This window comes from Episyrphus balteatus, chromosome 1 (genome assembly GCF_945859705.1).
Source record: "Episyrphus balteatus chromosome 1, idEpiBalt1.1, whole genome shotgun sequence".
NCBI lineage: Eukaryota > Metazoa > Arthropoda > Insecta > Diptera > Syrphidae > Episyrphus > Episyrphus balteatus.
The window spans coordinates 118909231-118931662 of record NC_079134.1 but is presented as its reverse complement, the minus strand read 5'-3'; the positions used below and the strand labels follow the sequence as shown (position 1 = coordinate 118931662).

Here is a 22432-nt window from a genome sequence, read left to right as displayed (position 1 = left end):
GATTTGACAGATAGCTTCGGAAGAGCTTGTATAGCTCTTTAATACATGTCTTATCGAAATTAAAAAAACAACTACAAAAACAAAAAAGAATTCTTTTTTAACTAGTTTTTATTTGATTTTAAATCATGAATTTTATCTTTTGACCTGAAATTATATATACTAGGTGTGTTTTTTTGTTTATCTATATAAATTTTGTGCAAAAAAACGACATCGGGATTTTTGAAATCCATGCAAACATTTGGCACCACTGTACATATACTTTGGCAGCTGTCTGTCAAAAATGTTGCTTTTGTTTTTTTTATTTTAACTCCGAAGTGGGAAGGCCATTACATCCATGTTGGATGCAAACAAAAATTTTCATATGGCCATGGCATCCATGTTGGATTCAAAAAAATTGTTTTTTCACAAAAAACCAAAAATTATCTGTATATTCTTAGCTACATTTTAAGACCATGACCATTAACATTAGTTGCGTCGTTCTTGTGTTATAAGCGTTTGAAGGTAGCCATATTGAATTTTTTTTCGATTTTTTAAAAATCAAATGTGAAAACCTTTTTATTTTTATTCCTAATTTTTCGAAAAAACTTTGGTAATTTTATATACATATCTGTTCCACAATCTTATCAGGATCCATTTAAGACTTTTATCTGAAAAGTGCATTGCGTATATCTCGAGATATTAAGATTTCAATGCAACCATACCAAACAAATTTTCGATTATTTTTTTCTATGAGAGTTTTTTTCGAACCTTGTTTTCTCCACTTTTTTTTTTGTTTAATATTTTTAGATATTTCTGTATGAACACAACAATAAAACTACCTTGGCACTACTGTTTTTATCGAGAGAAAGTAAAATCTGGATAATTATCTGGATTTTTAAAAAATCTATACAGATAAAGTTTTTGTTGTTTTTAACACGTAAATTGTTTTGATTTCAAAAATCTCGATGTCGTTTTTTTGCACAAAATCTATATAGATAAACAAAAAAACACACCTATTATTCCATTAGTTTTTAGTATATTTATTGATAATAATTTTAAAAGTATATAATTTTTTTACCACACCCAGGAATCGAACTTCGTACCTACTTGGTGGCAGTCCGCCACTCAACCCACTAGGCCATCCTAGTATATTCATTAATGAAATCAAAAACTTAATCAGTTCCTTGCACCAGTGCTTAACCGGAACCCTACCACCGATTTCAGAAGATAAAAGTTGCTGAACCACGGATTTAATATTTGTACAACTGGCCCTAAATGACTGTTCTAACTCGTTCTGACGTTTCTCAAGAAACTGTGCTGTCCTGTCCTGTTCTGATCTAGAAAAATCCTCGGTGGCAACTAAAGAAAAAACATCACTTGAAAAATCGTTGAATGTAAAACCTGATAAAACTGATTTTTTACTCGTTACATAAATGCCCTAAATAAGTAACGAATCGTTCAAATTACTTTATCATCACTAACTTTTCACCAATTAAATTGTGTTTTGTGTGTTATGGCATCACTGGCTAATCCCTAGTACGTTTTCTCACTCATTTCGGTCTACCTTTGCTGCGATATAACTTTGTTAAAAAAAGTAAATTTTATCAATCAATCAAATCAATAATAATTTTCTTTTTGCTACTACTTAACATTTATTTTTTTTTTTGTGATTTCAGTGTTTTTTTCTCTTGGTGCTGTCTTGTCCTAGTTAATATACATCACTTTATAATAAAAAAAAATAGTGAAGCAAAAATTTTCTCTTCAGCCATCCGCACACAAAATCTATAGTGGAACACTTTTTTTTATAGATTGCAAAAGATATATGTACATAGTTTTTTTTTCTTCAAATTTGTAGGTACCTAATTTTATAAATAAATAAAAAATTTGTGCATCCTGTTTTACTGTGTATTGTTTTTGGAAAAAATCGTCATATTTGTGTTAAAATCTTAGTTTTTTTCGTATGGATAAAAGCGAATTATAATATTAATGCATTCAAACCTAGTTCCAAATGAGGTTGGTCCCATTTTCTAATTTTATTTTCTACCTTTTTTTTTTTTTCTTTCTTTCTTTCTTGCTTTTAAGGATCTATCAGGTTTTTGAAAGTTCATATTTTCTTCTGTTCAATGAATAAGATAATGTGCTTATAATTAAAATCTTTGTAACAAAAAGAAATTTAATATTAATTTTAATTAAAAAATTGACAGTTTAAAAATGCATACGCCCGAAGGTGGACACGCACAGCATCATTCTGTGTCCTACGATGGTAAAATAGCTGGGCTTTATGATTTGGAGAGAACACTGGGATCTGGGCACTTTGCCGTGGTTAAACTCGCTCGACATGTATTCACGGGAGAAAAGGTCGCCGTCAAAGTGGTTGACAAGACAAAATTGGATGAAGTATCCAAGGCGCATCTGTTTCAAGAAGTTCGGTAGGTTGTAAAAGAGAGTTCAGCTCAATGAGTTGCTTGCTATTCCTTATTAATAGAAAGAAATTTATAACTATATATAAATTTTATATTGGCTTTTTGTTAAGGTGCATGAAACTTGTACAGCATCCGAATGTAGTGAGACTATATGAGGTAATTGACACGCAAACAAAGCTTTATTTAATATTGGAATTGGGAGATGGTGGTGATCTTTACGATTACATAATGAAGCACGAGGGTGGTTTGTCTGAGGATTTGGCTAGAAAATATTTCCGTCAGATTGTTAGAGCTATTTCGTATTGTCATCAGTTGCATGTGGTTCATAGGTTTGTTTTGTATTATATTAAATTATTTCTAGTTGATTATTGTTTACATAATTGATGATTGTTTTTTTTTTTATAGAGATCTAAAGCCAGCAAATGTTGTATTTTTTGAAAAAGCGGGTGTTGTAAAACTTACTGATTTTGGATTTAGTAATAAATTCTTGCCGGGACAGAAGCTGGAAACATCGTGCGGTAGTTTGGCATATTCTGCACCAGAAATTCTCTTGGGGGATTCTTATGATGCCCAAGCTGTTGGTAAGGTATACTTTTATTTTTTAAATTTAGTCGGCGTTTATTGATCGGATTGCTGAACATTGTTAGTTTTTTGGTTTGAACTCCATGATTTAAACACGTTTATAAAGTAGTTCTCAATTGAAAAAAATATATATATATATATAATTTATAGCTATAACTCATTTATCAAAGAGGCAATATACGCACTAGTTGCGTTTAATTAAATTTTGAACTAAAATTTTATTATCATTTAGTTAACACAATAAGATATAATATCTTATAAGCTAGTGAGAATATATTATTACAAAATATAAGTAAAAGTATACAGGATACTAAAAAATAGCTAAAATATTACAAATTAGTTGTAAATTAATATAAATTGCTTGTACATTACTTGTAGTTCAATATGGGGAAAAATCTGATTAAAGTTTAGAAGTCAGCTTATTTTGAATGCAGTAGTGAAACGCGTGAGCGTCAATATTTCCAGAACGACTTGTCGCACAGAAAGTTTGCAAGGAATTTTCTGATTGGAACTGTTTTTATTTCTATTTATACGTCATTTTCCTATATTTTCCTATAAGAGTTATACTTTCAGAGTTAGAGCACCACAAAGGTGTAACGTATCTCGTTTTCAGTTATGCCTGATTCACACTATTGCGAGATGACTAAACGAGAGCGTTGCGAGAGTAAAATTGATATCTAGTTTTCGATGTTTGGCCAAATAATTTCCTTAATTTTACACACATTCTTCTATTTCCTATCAAAAATAGACAATTACCCAAAAAAACCTTCACATTACCAAATGACTTACAATTTAACCCGTTACTCTCATGTAACATATTTTTAAAAATTCGTAAAAAATATTCCATTAAATATTTTTTTTAGGTTTCAATGGCTTAATTGAAAGATAATGATGCCTAGTTACTGGATTATTACAAAAAGTTAGTCAAATATCATACCTTTAATTTTTGTTTATCGAAAAAGGGACTGAAATTCACATTTTTTTCTTTTTTTTTGCAAAATTTTTTTTTTATAAAGTGCTGCTAAAAACATTCCGGATTTTTTTTGTCATTTTCATCAATTGAAATTTTATAACACAAAACTGGTACAAAATATTGTTTAAATATTTTTACTAGATCGTTAATATATCAGTTAAGGAATTTGAACACAAAATAATGTTCTTTAATATATTCAAAAATTTTAAAAATTGAAAAATGAGGGGAAGTTAGAATTTCGTCTGTGCAAAACTAACCGGATTTTTCAAGGATTTCGATTCTCGGTCTTGAGGTAGCTGTTTTAAGCGTCAGTTCTGTAAATTTTTTGTTTGCGGTGACAAACAAAGTTGTTAGCTTTGTGAATTGTATAAATTATTTGATGAAATAACGGAAAAAAAGGCATTAAGGTCATAAAATTCGTTACTAAGTCGTAGAACACTTTCAATCCGAAATAAAACAAAATGTTATCCCTTTGGGATGTTGGAAATTGCAACGTCAAGTGAGTATGATATCGTCAAGAAGTAAAAAAGAGCCAAATCAGTTTTAGCAGATCACTTGGGTGGAAGCTATAACAAAATATCCCTAAAAACTGATAGGCGAATAAAGAGTAATTTGATAAAAGATCCTTTTGCAACTTCTTAAACGATTTGTGAGGAGCTTAATCTGCCTTCAACATCAAAAACAGTTAGGAAGGCTTTGAGAGATTAGGTCTTAATCTTTTTCCACTCGAAAAAAGCCATTCCTTTATTCTAAGCATTGTCTAAAAAAGTAGGCAATGAATGGATCTTAAGAAACACTTTAAATTTTAAAATAAAAATACTTCATCATGGTGGTATTTACAAAAAATCATCTGAATTGCTTGAAAACAAAACGGAAAAATATGCTTTTTAGAGATAAAAGCAATTTTAACTTGTTTTATTTTGATCGTAAAACGGCAGCCAGTCGCGCAAACATGGACATGTTTGAAACCAACAAAATATGCTCCGTACAGTGAAGCATAGCAAAGGACCAGTGATGGTTTGTTTTTTTTTTCAGCTGTAGGCTCTAGCCCGTTACACCAAATCAACGGAATTATGGATCATTTCTAGAATAGAGACATGTTGGAGTCGATAATGGCTCCATTAGAGGAGAAAGAAATGCCTCTTTCTGCAAGTTATGATGCCAAAAATTCTTAAAAGCTCGTAAACCAGTAGTTCGGTGTAGACAATACTCCTGGCTTTGGATAGCCGTAACAATTATCCGATTTGAACCCGATTAAAAACTTGTGAGCCATCTTTAAGTGACAGGTAGAGAAGACCTCAGCAACTAACGCACTTGTAGCTTTGAAAAATGACTAGGAGCATATTCCTAGTTCTATTTTATTTAATTTGGCCGAGTCCAAGCTTCGTTGATGCCGAGCAGTTTTCGAAAACAAAGGTTTCTGGACAAAATATATCCTTTAAATAAAATATATCCATTAAAAAATCCGGTTAGTTTTTCACAGCCGAAATTCTAGCTTTACCTACTTCATTTTTCAATTTTTAAATTTTTTGAATGTGTTAAAGATCATTATTTTCTATTGAAATTGCTTAATTGATATATGAACGACCTAGAAAAAATATTAAAACAATATTTTGTTTCAGTTTTGGGTTATAAAATTTTATTTGATGAAAATGACAAAAAAATTAGAAGAAGTAGCATACATTATTGTTCTATAAAAAATTATTTTCCCAGTTGTCCGACTTTTTGTGTTGGTCGTAGGCAGTGCATGTTACTTACATGCAACAAGAGAGTGACACATTATTTTAGCTATTTATTATTTAAGAAAATAGCTTTTTGCTATTCATATTTCTTAGTTGTGATGTTTTTGACATTGATTTTCATAGCTTGGGTTCGAAAGGATTAAATGACCAAGAAAAAGGTTGTGTTCAACGACGATTTTTGTAGATCAGAACATGACAGGACAGCACAGTTTCGTGAGTTGTCAAAATAAAAAAAAAAAACAAATTAGTTATATGAATTTTTTTTTTATCTTTTCTCGTTTATTGTATCTATTTTTTTTTTTGAGTTTTTACTGCGAAAAATATAATTAAAAATTGTATTTAGTAATAAAAACCACGAGCACCCGAGAAATATTCGCACAATTAAATAAAAAAATAAATTGCACGACTGGGGTCGCACGTACTTGCTCTTATGCTTAAAGTAACTATAATGTTAAAGCTTTTTATTCAAGAAATTTAAAATTCGATATTTTGAAGAAATTTCATAAGTAGTATAAAAAAATTAAATCTGTTTTTATAATTAATAAAACTCCGTTTTAAAATATCTTAAAAAAAAAAACAAATCGTCGCCCTAGTATTGGAGTGCCGTATACGCCAAATTGCATTTTTTGAACTAGGTATGCAGTCGTATGTTTTCGAAGTTGCTCTTTTCAAATCTGCTATCCGTTTTTTTCTATCTTTTTTCGTTGCCGAGATATTCACTATTGTTTTGACAAAAACAAGAAATTTTGGCATTTACGTCAAATTTTTCATGCAATCCAAGAAAATTTTGAGAATTGTTTTGACGTACGTTATGTTTTTTTATGACGTACGTGTATATGAATAAAAGAAACTTCTGATTTTCATGGCGTATACGGCAAACTCATTTTGGACAAAAATTTTAATATTTTTACAACTAGATGAATTGCAGATGTCCAATAACATGTATATAAAAGACACATTTTAATTATATATCATACTAAAATATCAAAAAATACCAGCGGTTAGTTCCTTCGCAATTATCTTCCGAACATTTAAATGCGATTTCCCAAAAATGTAAAAATGGCGTATACGGCACTTCAATACTAGGGCGACGAAATATGCCATTTTATTTCTCGTATAAAAAGGTATTTTTAGAAAAAATATTTTGAAAATTGTAGGAGCCGTTTTTTAAAAAAATAATTTTTTATATATAAAATTTTTTTAACATTTTTCAAAAAAAAAAGTTGGTATGCCATTTTGAAGAAATAATTAATTTACACATAAAAACTAAATTTCAAAATTTTTCATTGATCCGTTTTCAAAAAATTGATTTTTCAAAAAAAAATTTTGAAATATTTTTTAAAAAACCAAAAATGCGTTTTTTGAAAATTTTCCAAAATTTTAATATTATCTTTACTTACACACTTTTGTATAAAAATTTTCATTTAAATCGGGTTAATTTTGTACGAGATATTCAGAAACGAAAAAAACCGTTCTATGACAGGTACCTACCGTTAATAACGGTACAAAAAATATTTTTTTTATTTAAAAAGTTGGCCCTTATGTGTAGTATTACACACAAAAATTTTAATCAAAATCGTTAGAGCCGTTTTTGAAAAAAATTAACTTTTCTATTTCCGTTATATGGCAGGTACCGTTAGTTTTGGTCATAAAAAAAAAATTTCAATTTCCCCTCTAGGGAATCACCAAAAACTGCTAACTACCAAGTTTAAAGAAAATCACTTCACTCGTTTAGGCTGCAGCTCCAGATAGAGACAGACGGACAGACAGACAGACAGACAGACAGACAGAATTGCCGGACCCACTTTTTTGGCATTCTCCATCATCGTAATGTCATGTAAAATTGTTATCTCGAGTTCGATTTTTTTTACGAATCCTAAACTTGCCCTATAGTACCTATATCGCAAGTAAAAAATGACAGCTTTGCTTTTGACACTTCTCATGAATCTGTTCTAACCTGATCTGACTCAAAAGCAAGAACAGAAAATCCTGTTCTAAACTGTTCTAGACAGCGTCAATGAACAGCAAACTAGAAGAGTTCAGAACAGGAAAACCTCAATGAACAGCAAAAAGCTGTTCTTTTATGTCTGGAACAGTCCATAACAGCGTCGTTGAACACACATAAAATCTCGTCTCCCTCTCGTCTCGCAATATTGTAAATAAGGCATTATTTCTCAAATAACGGTTATTAAAAACATACAAAAATACCATTTGCGGTGGTGTTACTCTGAAAATATTAATCCCATAACAAATTGATGTACTAAAGAAAAAAAGATAATTCAGAAAGGCCTTTGCAATTTTTCTGTGCGACAAGTGGTACTCGATTTCGGCGAAAAAAAGCAAATGAGTCCATGAAAGTATTTTATTTAGAAATATAAGTATTGGATATTGGCCTTTTTATTCTTAAAAGCTGAACAATATCAGTCCGCTATTACATTGTATAATTTCTTTATACAATTGAGCAAAATGGCTCCCTACAGTTGTTAAAAGATTGGTATTTAGGTATCAATCACCAGACTTGTTATATTGTGGAACTTAATATCCCCAAGACCTTTCTTAAAAGTTTCGGTCTGATTTAAATTGCACATATTCAAGAAACTCTCAATTTTCAATATTTGGCTGGACATATTTTGTGAGGATATGCATGGTTCTGCTGGATAATCTAGTGTAAGTTTTAAAAAATATTAGAGATTTCAGGAACAGTTTATCCAATATTCATTTAGTTCTAAAAACGGCCATTCTTGACGTCTGAAGTTCAAGTTCAGTGGAATAATAAGAGATATTTTTTTCCTTGCCTCACGACCATTAATTTTTTTTTTAGTAATAATAATAATTTTAACTATGTATATGCCTGTAAGACCTAAGGACTTTTAAATGCATACTGAACGGCGCTAAATAAAACGTAAGTGCTTCTTGAATCTTAGCATATGAATAGCAACTGAGGGAATCCTGATGTAAATGACTCAGAAAATTCTTGTCAGATTTTTGCTTAAGTAACGACTCTGAATTCCGCCCTAAATCTCTTATGTATTTATATTCAAAAACTTGCCTATTTGAATAATTAAACGATGCAAATATTGCAGTTCAACAAAACAAAATAAAATTATTTTATTAGGGTTTTCTTTATTCCACTCAAAATCTTTGCAGGGTAATATTTTAATAAATGCTATTTTTTTTTTTCAGATATCTGGTCATTGGGTGTTATTTTATATATGTTGGTTTGTGGGCAACCACCTTTTGAAAAAGCAAATGATTCAGAAACCCTCACAATGATTATGGACTGCAAATATTCTATGCCAAGCCATGTCACTGTCACATGCAGACGACTTATAGCATCAATGTTAGTTCGAGATCCAGAAAAGCGAGCAACATTGGAACAAATTGCACAAGATGTTTGGTTAAAGCAAAATTCTACTGGAGCAGAGCCTTTGTTGGATCACCTGCCTTTAGTTAGTCGCGAACAAGTCAGTGAAGACGATCATGCTTTTATTATACAAAAGATGATAAATGGCAATATAGCCACTAAAGAAGACATAATGCAGTAAGTAGAAATTGTTTAAATATTTATTTATAGGTTATAATATTTTACTTATGTGTGTTTCTCACAGGTCTCTTGATAGGAACAAATATAATCATATTACAGCAACGTATTTTTTACTTGCTGAAAGGAGGCTTAGACAAAAGCGGCAGGAACAAGTTCAGAAGCACCGCCCACTTTTATTTCCGTCGAGCCCTGGAAGGTAAGAAGTGTTATAATATGTTATTTTTTTTTATTGTTCATTAGAACAAATAAAATTATTCTCCGGTACAATAATTTTCCCCTTTGTGAAGAAGAAATTGACCCTTGAAATATTATAGGATATGTGTCATCGTGAATGAAATGATTTGAATCTTATCTTATCACTAGAAGTCAAAGAAAAGTGAATGGTGTAATATCTGATGCAAAAGTTAACAATTTGTTTCTTTTGTAAAAGATTTAAAAAAATGTTTATGATATTACCTACAGGATGAAGTTTTTTGAAGATGATAGTCTGATTTACTTATGTGGATTAAAAAGTGAAGATATGTTATGTGTGAAAAATTGAATGAAGACTTAAAAAGAATTGATGTGTACTGAAAATGAACAAGCTTAAGGTGAGTGTAATTAAGACTAAATATATGAAGTTTGTAATGGATGATGGTATTGATGTAAAATGGATAATGAATCTTTTATTTGCGTTGAAAGCATTTACGTAGGGTGTGTAATGGATACAAAATTAAATCTTAAAAATATGGTAGCCATGAATGTGCAAAAATTCAAAAGAAAATTTATTTTTTAATCATAATACGTAAACATTTAACATTCATTGCTTCGGCGCTCATTTATATGGTTCAAATGCAAACGTCAAATTAAGACTTCAAGGACTACAAGATAATGGTATGAAAATAATTTTGTGATTGAATGTTTATACTCCAATTCGTGTTTTACTTGAATGATTGCATTGTATGAATGTGAAACAGAAATTGAGGAGCATTTTTGCAATACATACTCAACAAATGTTTTTTTTTTAAGTTTTCAATGAGTAGGTTTTGTTTCCCATTTGAATACAAAACCGACTATTCAAAAAGTGGAAACGAGGGCTTGTCCTTTCCTGCATAGCTAATCTATAGGCTCAACTGTTATTTTAAGGCTTGGAACGATTCGTCCTTATTATGAACACGAAAACACCGCGTTTTTTTCAATATGAAACAAATCCAAAAGTACACTTTTATACTACCTAATTTTATAATATAAGCTTTTTTTAATTTAAACCAAACAACCCATTTATATATTTATGATATTTAAGAAAAGATAATTCTCCGACAAGTGGTAAACTGTTTTCAGTTTGGCAAACAAAAACCAGCAATTTTTATTAGTTTTGCAAAATCTCGTAATATTTTGTTGAGTTTTACAAATCCTCCATTCATTTTGTTGAAAGAACGATCTTAATTTTTTTTAAATAAAAACTGTTAGTTTTTATATTATTTGTATGCCAAAAATGTTGATACCAATATTAATTTTTGGCGTTTGTTGAGTTTTGAAAAAAAAAAAAACTGTATGTATGAAATTGCCTTTTTGACGGGGCTCTCAAGATCTCTCCTTTGAACATGGCAATACCGATTGAGTCGTTCTATTTTTTGAGAGATGTTATTTTTAACATGTACCTTCCTCTGGTCTTTGTACTTGTGACATACGATGTTACTAACTACATTTTTCAATAACTTACTGAATAGCGTGAAGAGAGAAACTTCCAAGGATAAGTTATGTAAACTTATTAAAACTCATACATATAACCTATGATTTTATGAATTATTAACAATCAATAGTATGTGGGCCAAAATCATGGAGTTGGAAAATTTGATTTCCAGGCATTTTTTTAAATCAAAACAGTGCCCGCCAAAACAACATTAATTTAAAGGAGTCATCATCGATTAAATTATTAGCCATGCATTTCGGAATATACATACATATATGTTTTGGTTAGAAAAGTTTCCATCTATGTATTTTTTATTTCATCAAATATACTCAAATAAGGCCTTCCCATAACTCAAAAACGGAAATTCAAATGACCTAAAACCATATAAAAGTCAATTAAGTTTAAAGTATAAACCCCCCTGGGAACAATATCTTCAAATATTTATATATGCTTTGGAAAAAATTAACAAAAAGCATTATTTTTATTAATTTTTTCCGCAGAAAAATTATGATAATAATCAAAATTATATTTAAAATAAATTTTTTTATTGTAGGCTTAAAGTCAATTTTATTCTTTTATTTTTTGGCGCAACGTTTCAGGGATGGTTATCCCCTTCATCAGGCCTTTAAGTAAAAATTTTAAATAATTAATAAAATTTATAAACTATACATGGTGTCCGGTAGAAAATGGATAATCCTGAAATGGCTGATAGGTGCACTTTTGACTGTTCTGAAACCGAATAGAAAAAGTTTCGCAACCAGTTTAGAAAATATTACCTTTTTTTCGTTCAGTGTACTTTAAATTTCATCATCTTAATTTTCTACAATAATTGGCTCACTACATAAGAAGTTAAAAGTTTTTATAACTGTTGCATCTTTTCTTTAAAAAAAATTTGAAATTTGTTTTTCGATGCAAAATTTTTTGTATAGCCATTGTTCAACGGTTATAACTCTTTTTTAATAGCTATGTGTAGGAAGAATTATTGTAAAATATGACTGATTAAAAAAACTGATGGAATCCATGCATTTGTGTCAGCAATGTGAAAAATTTAAGATTTTGCAGTTAAAATCATTTATTAAATTAATAGGCTTTTTTTGCACTTTGATACCAATAACTTCCTAGTAACTATAGATTTGATACAAACTTTTACCATTCTGCAATCCCCTTTGGACGCGCATATTTTTAAAAAAGTTGGCCACTTACGTTTCTATTGATTTTTTTATACCACAGGTGTTTAAAAATTTTTATAAATTTTTTTTTTCACATTTTGTATCGAAAAACAAATTTCAAAATTTTTTTAAAGAAAGATGCAACAGTTATAAAAACTTTTAACTTCTTATGTAGTGAGCCAATTATTGTAGAAAATTATAAAAATAAGAAATTTATAAAATTCATTCATTCGTGGTTGTGGTTAAAGAAAAAGTAAGATGATGAAATTTAAAGTACACTGAACGAAAAAAAGCTAATATTTTCTAAACTGGTTGCGATAGAAACTTTTTCCATTCGGTTTCAGAACAGTCAAAAGTGCACCTATCAGCCATTTCAGGATTATCCATTTTCTACAGGACACCCTGTATAGCGTGCAGGTGGTGTTAATAAATGCCTTTTCGGTAACTCATCGAACTAATTTATCTTCACATAATCATTTCCATGGATAAAATAATTAAATCAATGTTTAAATTATGTTTCAATGTTACCTTCAAGTAGCGTACATTAATTAACCGTCATTCCGGGAACGCCAGTTTGGCAATGATTTTAGATTAAAATTATAATTTTTGTCAATTATGTGATAGGTAATCGAATCCACTATAACATTTTTTTTTTCGTTTTACAATGTTAAAAAAAATAAAAAATATTAAAGGTCAAAACTTTATTTTCGCGAACGCCATTTCCGAGAACGCTCTAGGAGTAAGTATGAGTTATTTTTCTTATAAAACAGATAATGAAATTTCCAACCTCCGTGATTTTGAGCCATATTATTTTGTACTCTTAGCTTTAGCTTATCTTTATCGAATTAATAAAAAAGTCGGTTGTAATAACCGCTATGCGCTGTGTCGCTTTGGCATTGCCTTGTTGAAACCACATTTCATCAATGTCTAGTCTCTAGTTCATTAAATTGACCATAGACCATAGAAATCCAAAATCCAAAATCTGCTTAGTTTATCTTTTGTAAAATGTTTGCTTTTATCCATGTGACGCGCAGTGTACTGAGGAAGTTTTTTGCTACTTTCCTTTCATCCAGTCAAAAAAAAAAAAATCATAAAAAACGCACGCAAATAAATATGACCAACACCAGCCAAGTAGAATTATTTTAAGTCAGTTTAAACCTTTAGTTTGGTTTTGAAACAGTTAAAAGAAATGAGAATATCTTAATATACATATAAAATCTCAATTATAGAATTATATTCTCTTATATTCCTATCAGTTTTCTAATAAACCAAAATGTTTTACAGACTTTCATCAGCAAATCGCAATATTCCCGAAGATAATAAATTAAAAACTGACCAAAACAATAAGCTCTTGGTCCCTGTTAGCATTGAAGTATGTGATTCGATCGAATTTACCACAGAAGCAGTAACGGTAATTAAAAAAAAATTGAATTTTAATCAGTTTTGTTAACTTGACTAATATTTCAGGAAAAAAGGAACCGAAAATGTAGCATTGTTAAGGAAGAAGACGAAGAAGAAGCTTGTGAATGCCCAGACAAATTTGAACTGAAGGTTTCAACAGGCAATCGTCGGGCTTCAATATCTGACGGAAGAATAAACCGAGCTTCGCAAGAACGCAGTAGCGGCGTAGATTCGCAATATATGTCCAAACTAGTTATTAAACCAATAGCTTCAAATGAAAGCTCAAAAAATACTTACAGAGTAGAAAAGTGGGATAGCTTACGTTTAGATCAACAAAGTACCAATATAGATGCTAATAAAAAGTCACAAGATCCCAACATGCCAAAGAAATCTCCAGGAAAAAGTGATATTTTAAAACAGTCGAAAGTCCATCAATCAAATCCCCCCATAAGCGAGCGACAGGAGGCTGGAGGAATTGTTGAACGAGACTTGCCAGAGCTGCAGCATGATGACCTTTCCGGTATTAAAGATTTAGAAATTAGTAAAATGAGAAATAAAAATCCAGTACTTATGCATAGGCGGACAAAACTAAACAAAATGAGGACACCTTCTTGTAGTAGTTCAGAGGCATCCGACGACGAGACAAAATCTAAGAAAAAGAAAGTTCACAAAATTGGGGGAGATACACCCAATCGATTCAGAGTAAATCGACGTGACTCTTATGATGACTCAAGTGACTCACAGGATCAAGCTAACTTCGGATCGGGTCAGACCAACACAAATATTGTGTTGAGCAATTCCAAAGATGAAAAGTCAACTTCTAGCAAAAAAGAAGAACAATCAAAGACAGGTGAACCTACAAATTCTCACTCCAAACAAAAGAAAGGCTGTTCTTTAATGGAGAATTGCTTGCCAAAAGTAGGTGGAAGGAGACGACTACGCGAAAGTCAGTCACTTGATAGAATAACAGAATCTCAAGAGTACGAACATCGCCACCACCGTTACAACAATGTAACTTGTAACAATTTAAATAATGAAGGTTCAGCTGTAGTCACACAATTTCAGAACATGTCAATAAATTATAATTCGGTCCCAGAACAAACATGGTCGATTGAAAAAATGATTTCCTCCAGTGAAGATAAGATAAGCCAAGAACAACCAAATTCTGGTGCCCTTCAGAACATGTGTGATATGAATTCCATTGAAGAAATAGACTTATATATCGGAATGAATGTGACAAAAGCAATTCAAACCACAGGCTCAAAGTACTCTGTTACCATGAAAAAAATAAGGAGGCTTGGAAAGTACTTTCCAGTTATTAATTTATCTTAATTATAATATTACGCTAAAAAATTAAGTTAACTAATTTTGTAATTGTTTGTGTAGTTTAATCATGTTCTCATATATAACATTTATTCTCATTTGTAGTGTAATTAATTCGCCAAAGGCTTATTTTAGTAATAATAAGAATTTATTTCAATTCAAAATTTAGTTTAATTTCATCTTATTGTTTTTTTTGTGATCTTTTATATTGTAAAAAAAAAATATTTATAACCAATCATGACAACTTTTCTCGTATCGAATTAAATTCGCATTCCATACCAATATTCAACATCTGCAAATTAAAAAAAAAAATCAAAATCAATTACAAAAAGAACGTCAAAACGCTCTTGTAAATTTAATTTGCAATTCATTGTTAACGTATACATTACTCGTACATACTCGGAATCTCTATTCACCACGCAAAACCGACAAAGTTCAAAAACTTCATACTTTTGAATAAAGGTCATCGTCGTGCGAAACTGTACGAATAAACGGATTGTCCATTTTTCTTTCACATATGCTTTCTTTATTGAAGGTCATCCACTACTGCAGAAATTGTTTGGAAGTATGTCAACTCTGACTCCAATTTTGGTGTAATCGCAATAAAAATAAATTTTTGTTTTAATACAAAGTAAGAAGCTTTGCAAGTGTTTTCTTTTTAAATTATAAATTGTTAAACAAGAATATTTTTGTTTCCAAAAAAAAAACATCTTTTAGAGCCCAATTTATTGCAATTTCCACCTTTATGTTCCTGTATGATTTTTTCAGACTTATTTCCCAAACATGGGAATATTCGGCCACTAATCGGTATTCGTCCTATTTTGTTGATATTCGGTATTCCGAAGAGTTCACCACATTCGTCCGAATACCGAACATCATACCGAAAAGAGAATTAAAATGATGTTACAAAATCTTACAAAAACTATTTTTATTAAAAAAATTTTATTTTATTTACTAAGGGTAAGTTGTGTTGAATAAAAACTTTTTTTAGCATTCGCTCGTAGCAATAGATTACGTGACGTCTATCTTCGTAAAAAATTCCAACTTCTGAAAATAGTCTCTCACACGAAAATTAAAAAAAAAATATATGTAACTAAGCTTTCACCCCACGTGAAATGCAATATAATAAGGCAGTTCATAACATTCCAAAATTCACGTAGGAGTAAAATAGTTGGTCGAATGTTCGGCTGCCGAATATGTGGTATTCTGCCGTTTAGTGTGGCCGAACACCAACATTTAAAAAAGTAAACAAAACTATTATTCGAGCAAATTCAAACATGACCTTTATCTGCTTGTAGTTATAATTAAACATTTTATTTTTTATTTTATTTCCTCGGGATTTTATTTAATCGGCATTGTCATTAGTATCGAAAATTTTCTACGATTCTTGAAAAAACAATCACAAAATCCGATTGGAGTGGCAATTTGTATGAAATTTTTTATTTGTGGGCCGAATAAATTAATTTGTTAAGACATTTTTAAAATTACATTTTGTTATCTGTCGTTTAAAGTCAAAATCTCTTGGGCAAGATAAGTTGTAACAGGTCTGCCGTTGAATATCGTCTCAATCGCAGTGGCCTGATTATGGAATACGAAGTCGATCGTTTAAGATTTCACATCGTCGGTCTCATAAGGAAACCTCGTAACTCCACCTTTTTTCGAAAATGACTTTTAAAATTTTAAGTCATTTCGAAAACTCTAAATAGACTAATGTCGTTTTCGATTGGAATCACTCAAGGATTCACTCATACTGAAATCCAATAAAATAGTTTGAATTGCTTCCACTCAATTCTATTTTTTTTGTGTTTGTGTTTGTTTTTCTGTGAAATTTAAAATGTCAAATATGGCATAAGACTTGAAAAATAATTAATATGTGAAGAAAATAGTACCTAATATTCAACAAATCAAAAGCTTAATTTATTTGTTTGAAAATAAATAAACAAATTAATTTCAGAAACGAAAAAAATTTGAATGAAAAATAATAAAAAACAATGATTGAGTATATCTTTGACATGTGAGTATTCATGTATTAGTGCTTCTTGATATGATTCTGATTTGAAATCAAGAAGAGAATTTCTCTTCTGAGAAGCGTTCTGGCTGTAATTTTCATGCCAATAAAACGGTTTCAGAAGTCTTCTGAATGATTCCGGACGCTTCCGGAGAGCCAATCGAAAACGACATTAAATTCAAATTTTGTACAGCACTTTACTCCCCAACTACTCTGTTGTTTTCTACTCTTTTGTCTCTCCTGTAAAATTTTGATGTTGGGAGTTATAAGCTTACAAGGTTTCCTTATGATGCCGAAGCGAATATTTCCAACATTCCTGCCAAATGACAGGAATGTTGTTCATTCGATTTGTTTTGTAACGCATGTGGAAACACGTTTTTCTTTTCTTAATCTCCGAAATAAAATAAAATACATACATTTTAAATGTACTGAAGTGTAATTTGTGTATGCAGAAAGTTAGAAACATACATATTTCAGAAAAAAAAAAAAAAAAACACCTAAGAAGGTCCTACCTACTCTATTAGGTACATATCTCTTGTAAACTTCCGCGCATTAGAGAAAGTGTTTTTATTTTGTGTATTAAATTCGCAAACTGTTTATTATTATCTATTAATTTGCGTTGTTAATACATTTTTACAAAAATAAACAATTGAAAGTGTGAAAGTGAATTTAAAAAGTTTATTTTATGAAAAACAGCGGTCGAAACAACAATCCGCCAAGAAAAAGCTAACGTCAATCCATGGGAAAAAAAAACTGAGATTGGTTCTTCGCTTTATCTTTCTGTGGCAACAAGAAATAACAACATAAGTCAACTTATGTCGAAATTGTGTTTTTTTTTTTACAAAATCTGATGCACAATAAGCGATTAAATCTACCATATTTTTATCTTAAGCGGTTTATGAATTAGGGCATTTGGTGTTAAATTTTATTCACAAATCCATTTTATAAATTTTACTGTTCATTAAAATGAAATTTAATCAGTAAAATTTATAAAATGAATTTTTGAGTAAAATATAACACCCAATGCATTGCTTCTTTTTCAAAAAGTTAGTGAAAATGTGTTTTTAATTTATTTCATCAATATTTAGAATCTTTAAGTATTCAAAATAGCAAAACAAAATTTTTACTGCTGGATTTTATTGATAGCTATAATTGAACCCTTACAGGTAAAAGAAAAGTGACATTAGCATTGATTTGTAATTGGAACACAAAGTTTCAAACGCTCTCCTGAAAAGTTGTAAACACTGACTTATGTTGTTTTTCCTTGTTGCCACAGCTTTATGCACTGATGTCATTGTGCGAAGTAATAGTAAAATCCAGTATAAAAATGAATTGGAAATGGTTTAGATATATAAAATGCAGTTTTTTTGCCGCTATCCTCCGAATGTCAATATAGCGGTACTGTAGACAATTTTTTTTTAATATACCCAAACCCGTAGTACCACGTAATGACGCCAAAGTCATTGGGTTCGATTCCCAGCCTCCACCACAAAAAAAAAAATCTATAGGGTTGCTGCACCTTGCAAGGAATTGACAAAGCCTCCAAGAGTATCAATGTCATGAAAAAGTGAATATCTGCTCGGATTTGGTGGTAAATTGTACGTTCCTTCCATTCTTTTATTAATTACTTGCATACAAGAATGGTAGAGAATTGTTATCCACTAGGCCTTGGGGTGTCGCATTTATTTATTTATACCCAAGAATCACCGCTTAAATTTTCCTTATCTACCTACTTACGGGACTCCATATTAGATTAAGGTTTGTTTTTATTTTGCTTAGGTTTTATATACAATTGACTTAAAACTAGGCTTATAATTAACTATAACTAGATTGTTGGCTCAGAAGGGGTCTAACTTATTTCTACTGACTAAAGGGATGGTTTTATAAAATATAAATGGATATTTTTGTCGACTTAATCTATTACATGAAAATTTAAAATTAAAATAAAATGTCTTGTTAAATAAAAATAAAATTAAAATTACGGGACTCCCTATATACAGTGGCGAGCAAAAAATAGCAGCGATTTGAAAAATATTTTAAATAAAGCATTAAACATTAAAAGAGCTTTGATTTTGGAAATTTTTTTAAGTTAAACTCCTTAAGTTTCATTAAAATTTAAATTTTAGTAAAAATGGAATTTAATTTATTTCTATTAAGCTAAGAAATAATCCAAAAACAATATAAGCCTCAAATTTAAGCGAGCGAAATAATAGCAGTGATTTTCTTTTTCTATTAAATTTAAATAAAACAAGGGCGAAAAAAGTTCAATTAAACGGTATTTTATTAGAGAAAATGTAGTATTCGCTCCCATGACCGTTATTTTTAACTACCGCTTAGTAACGACCTTCCATGAAGTCGTAAAGTCCATGAGATCTTTGAGGTGCTATAGATCACCAAACCTGCTCAACAACGGTTCATAGCTCCCGTTATTTTAAGTTTTGGCTCAAGACACATCTCCTTTTATATCCCCCTAAAGTTTCTAGAAGGGATAGAGGTCTGAAAGACTGAGCAGGTCACTTAATGACCTCAATCTTAGTATCTTGAAACCATTGCCTGGCTGCTCTGCTAGTGTTTTTTGGGTTATTATCCTGTTCGAAGACCCATTTAAGCTTCATTTGGTGTCGGATTAATAGCAGCATAATGTTTTGCAAAGTATTCAGGTGCCAGAGCTGTATAATTGTACTTTTGATACAAGATATGAGGCCAAGTCCATAGTAGCAGAAGTATCCCTTAAACTTTATACTGGATCCTCCAAGTTAATTAGTTTTTGAAAAACATTATGCTGCTATTACTCCGACACCAAATGAAGCTTAAATGGGTCTTCCAACAGGATAATAACCCAAAAAACACTAGCAGAGCAGCCAGGCAATGGTTTCAAGATACTAAGATTGAGGTCATTAAGTGACCTGCTCAGTCTTTCAGACCTCTATCCCTTCTAGAAACTTTAGGGGGATATAAAAGAAGATGTGTCTTGAGCCAAAACTTAAAATAACGGGAGCTATGAACCGTTGTTGAGCAGGTTTGGTGATCTATAGCACCTCAAAGATCTCATGGACTTTACGACTTCATGGAAGGTCGTTACTAAGCGGTAGTTAAAAATAACGGTCATGGGGGAGCGAATATTACATTTTCTCTAATAAAATACCGTTTAATTGAACTTTTTTCGCCCATGTTTTATTTAAATTTAATAGAAAAAGAAAATCACTGCTATTATTTTGCTCGCTTAAATTTGAGGCTTATATTGTTTTTGGATTATTTCTTAGCTTAATAGAAATAAATTAAATTCCATTTTTACTAAAATTTAAATTTTAATGAAACTTAAGGAGTTTAACTTAAAAAAATTTCCAAAATCAAAGCTCTTTTAATGTTTAATGCTTTATTTAAAATATTTTTCAAATCGCTGCTATTTTTTTGCTCGCAGCTGTAATTCAAAAATTATGTGTGTCCCTTTTTGTACGAAAAATTGTATATCCCTATCCCAACCATTCCTGTCCACTAAATTACACCGACGCACGCAGGAATGATTGAACAGGTAGGTTAGTCGTAGAACCGGTCTTACGGTTTTCCCAAAGATTGTTCTTTACCAAATTATTATTATTACTTAATGTTATTATTTCTTTAAAAGCGTGCTTCAACTTTTTCATCAGGAAACCTTTTTCTGATCACATATGAAATATAGCCTGTTAAAGTTGAATTATTAGATTAATCTCTTAAGGCAAGACAAGAAACCTAGGTAAAATTCTTAAAGCTTTCATAAACAGTGGATGAAAAACTTTTGTTTTCAAAGTTGGATTATAGTTACATGACAAAAAAAAAAAAAACATTTATACATATTAAAGTTGAATAGAGAAGCAATAAAAGTTTTTTTTTTTAATTAATGTGCTGTATGACAAAATTATAACTACCTACATAAAATCAATTATTTTCGTCAATTGATTGAACTGGAAGTTAAGACCAAATAATTGTATGCTCATTTGATTTTTTTATTCACAGAGGAAAGAAAAAATGAATGGCTTCTTCTAAAACCCTTCTTCCCAAAATAGATTTAGACTTTCCTTGACCAGTCAGGGTTGTAGAAAAACTTGAACTCGAATTGATGCTTTAGAGCCAAACGAATATAATGCTTGATGATAAGGTCGTTTGGATTTGTTTAAGAGTATGTATGTATATTAAGGTGGTCTTTATATTATTTTTTGCCGAAATTTCACGGTGGATGGCCATCAATCTGTTCAAAATAGCGAACAAAAAATTCTCCAATTTTTGCCAATTTTTATTTTAACCGCCTAGTCTTCCTGTACAATCCGGAAAACCACATATAAAATTAGAATATTACGTTCAAAAAATCAAAGGAAACGACGGCGACGTTTTACATAAAAACTTCACGTTGAATCCGGCAGAGAAAGGGAGTAAAATAAAAATCTAAAGAAATTAGGGAACATTTTTCTCAGTATATCCAACCGGATGGCGGCTATCCAACTGCATGTCCCAAATAAGGGCCATCCTAATGTATATAACTTCGCTTTAAACATTTTTGACTTTTATTGATAAAGAAAATCCCAATATGAATTACAATATTTAGTGACGTAGGTAAAGAAGATATCCCTGATATAAATTATCTACCATAAAAATAAAAAATAATTTTTTTTTCAGGACAATGTACACTTCAAAGTTATTTTCAGAAATCTTATTCTTTCAATCATTACCTGACAAGACCAGGGTTGTAAAAATATCAATTGAAAAAAAAAATTGATTTGAATTAAAAAAAAACTTAATTGCAAACAAAAAATTTGCATTAAAAAAAAATATTAAGGTATTGCAATTGCAAGTGAAAAAAATTTGCATAAAAAAAATTTTTTTTTTGCAACTGAAAAATATTTCTTGAAAATAAAAAAAATTGCATTAAAAAAATGTTATTGCAATGAAAAATGTTTGCAATGAAAATAAAATTTGTGTTGCAAATAAAAATATTTTGCATTAAAAAAAAATTATTGCAAATAAGAAAGTTTCTGTATTGAAAACAAAATTCAATCCAAAATGGGTGCATTAAATATTTTTGTTAATAAATATAAGAATTTATTCGTTGAATTTCTTACAATTTTGACTATTTGGGCTTACCTTAAGTTCAATGTTATAGTTGACATACATAGCTATGTAGTGTATGGTCAAATAGTCAAAATTGTAAGAAATTCGGCGAATATTAAATAAAAAAACATGTATAGTGCACACATTTTGCATTGAATTTTTTTTCAATGCAGAAAATTTTTTATTTCCAATAATAATTTTTTTTTAATGCAAAACATTTTTATTTGCGATAAAAATTTTATTTCCAATTCAAATAATATTTTTTTAACTCAAGTTTTTTTTTGTTTTTTTTAATTTTTTTTAATGCAAATATTTTTTATTTGCAATCAATTTTTTTGTTAATATAAATTTTTCTTAATTTTTTTTTATGCAAACATTTTTTATATGTAATAAATTTTTTTTTTAAATTTGTAATGGAAAACAAATGCAATAAAAAAGTAATGTTTTACAACCTTGGACAAGACTATCTAAGAAAAAATCCTTCAAGCCGTTTCGGAGAAATTTGCATTGGAAAGGGTACTTATATCCCGATTC

General features: G+C 30.1%; 1 protein-coding gene across 2 annotated transcripts; it reads left to right on the top strand.

The window, feature by feature from the left end:
- Positions 1-1672: 1672 nt before the first annotated feature.
- Positions 1673-15446, top strand: LOC129906261 (SNF-related serine/threonine-protein kinase). 2 transcript variants are annotated; one of them, XM_055981933.1, is made up of 8 exons: positions 1673-1992; positions 2184-2408; positions 2513-2731; positions 2808-2983; positions 8883-9240; positions 9308-9439; positions 13369-13495; positions 13552-15446. In XM_055981933.1, exons 1-8 carry the CDS (start codon positions 1988-1990, stop codon positions 14815-14817), a joined length of 2508 nt encoding a protein of 835 aa, XP_055837908.1. In that variant the 5' UTR covers positions 1673-1987; the 3' UTR covers positions 14818-15446. The 2 variants fall into 2 exon arrangements, with proteins under 2 accessions (XP_055837908.1, XP_055837907.1); XM_055981932.1 differs by lacking the exon at positions 1673-1992 and adding an exon at positions 2088-2116.
- The last annotated feature ends 6986 nt before the right edge of the window (positions 15447-22432 follow it).

Coding starts and splice junctions, on each gene's coding strand:
- LOC129906261 (XM_055981932.1), top strand. Junction 2,732..2,807: donor CAGTTGCATGTGGTTCATAG/GTTTGTTTTGTA, acceptor TTTTTTTTATAG/AGATCTAAAGCCAGCAAATG. Junction 13,496..13,551: donor TTACCACAGAAGCAGTAACG/GTAATTAAAAAA, acceptor CTAATATTTCAG/GAAAAAAGGAACCGAAAATG.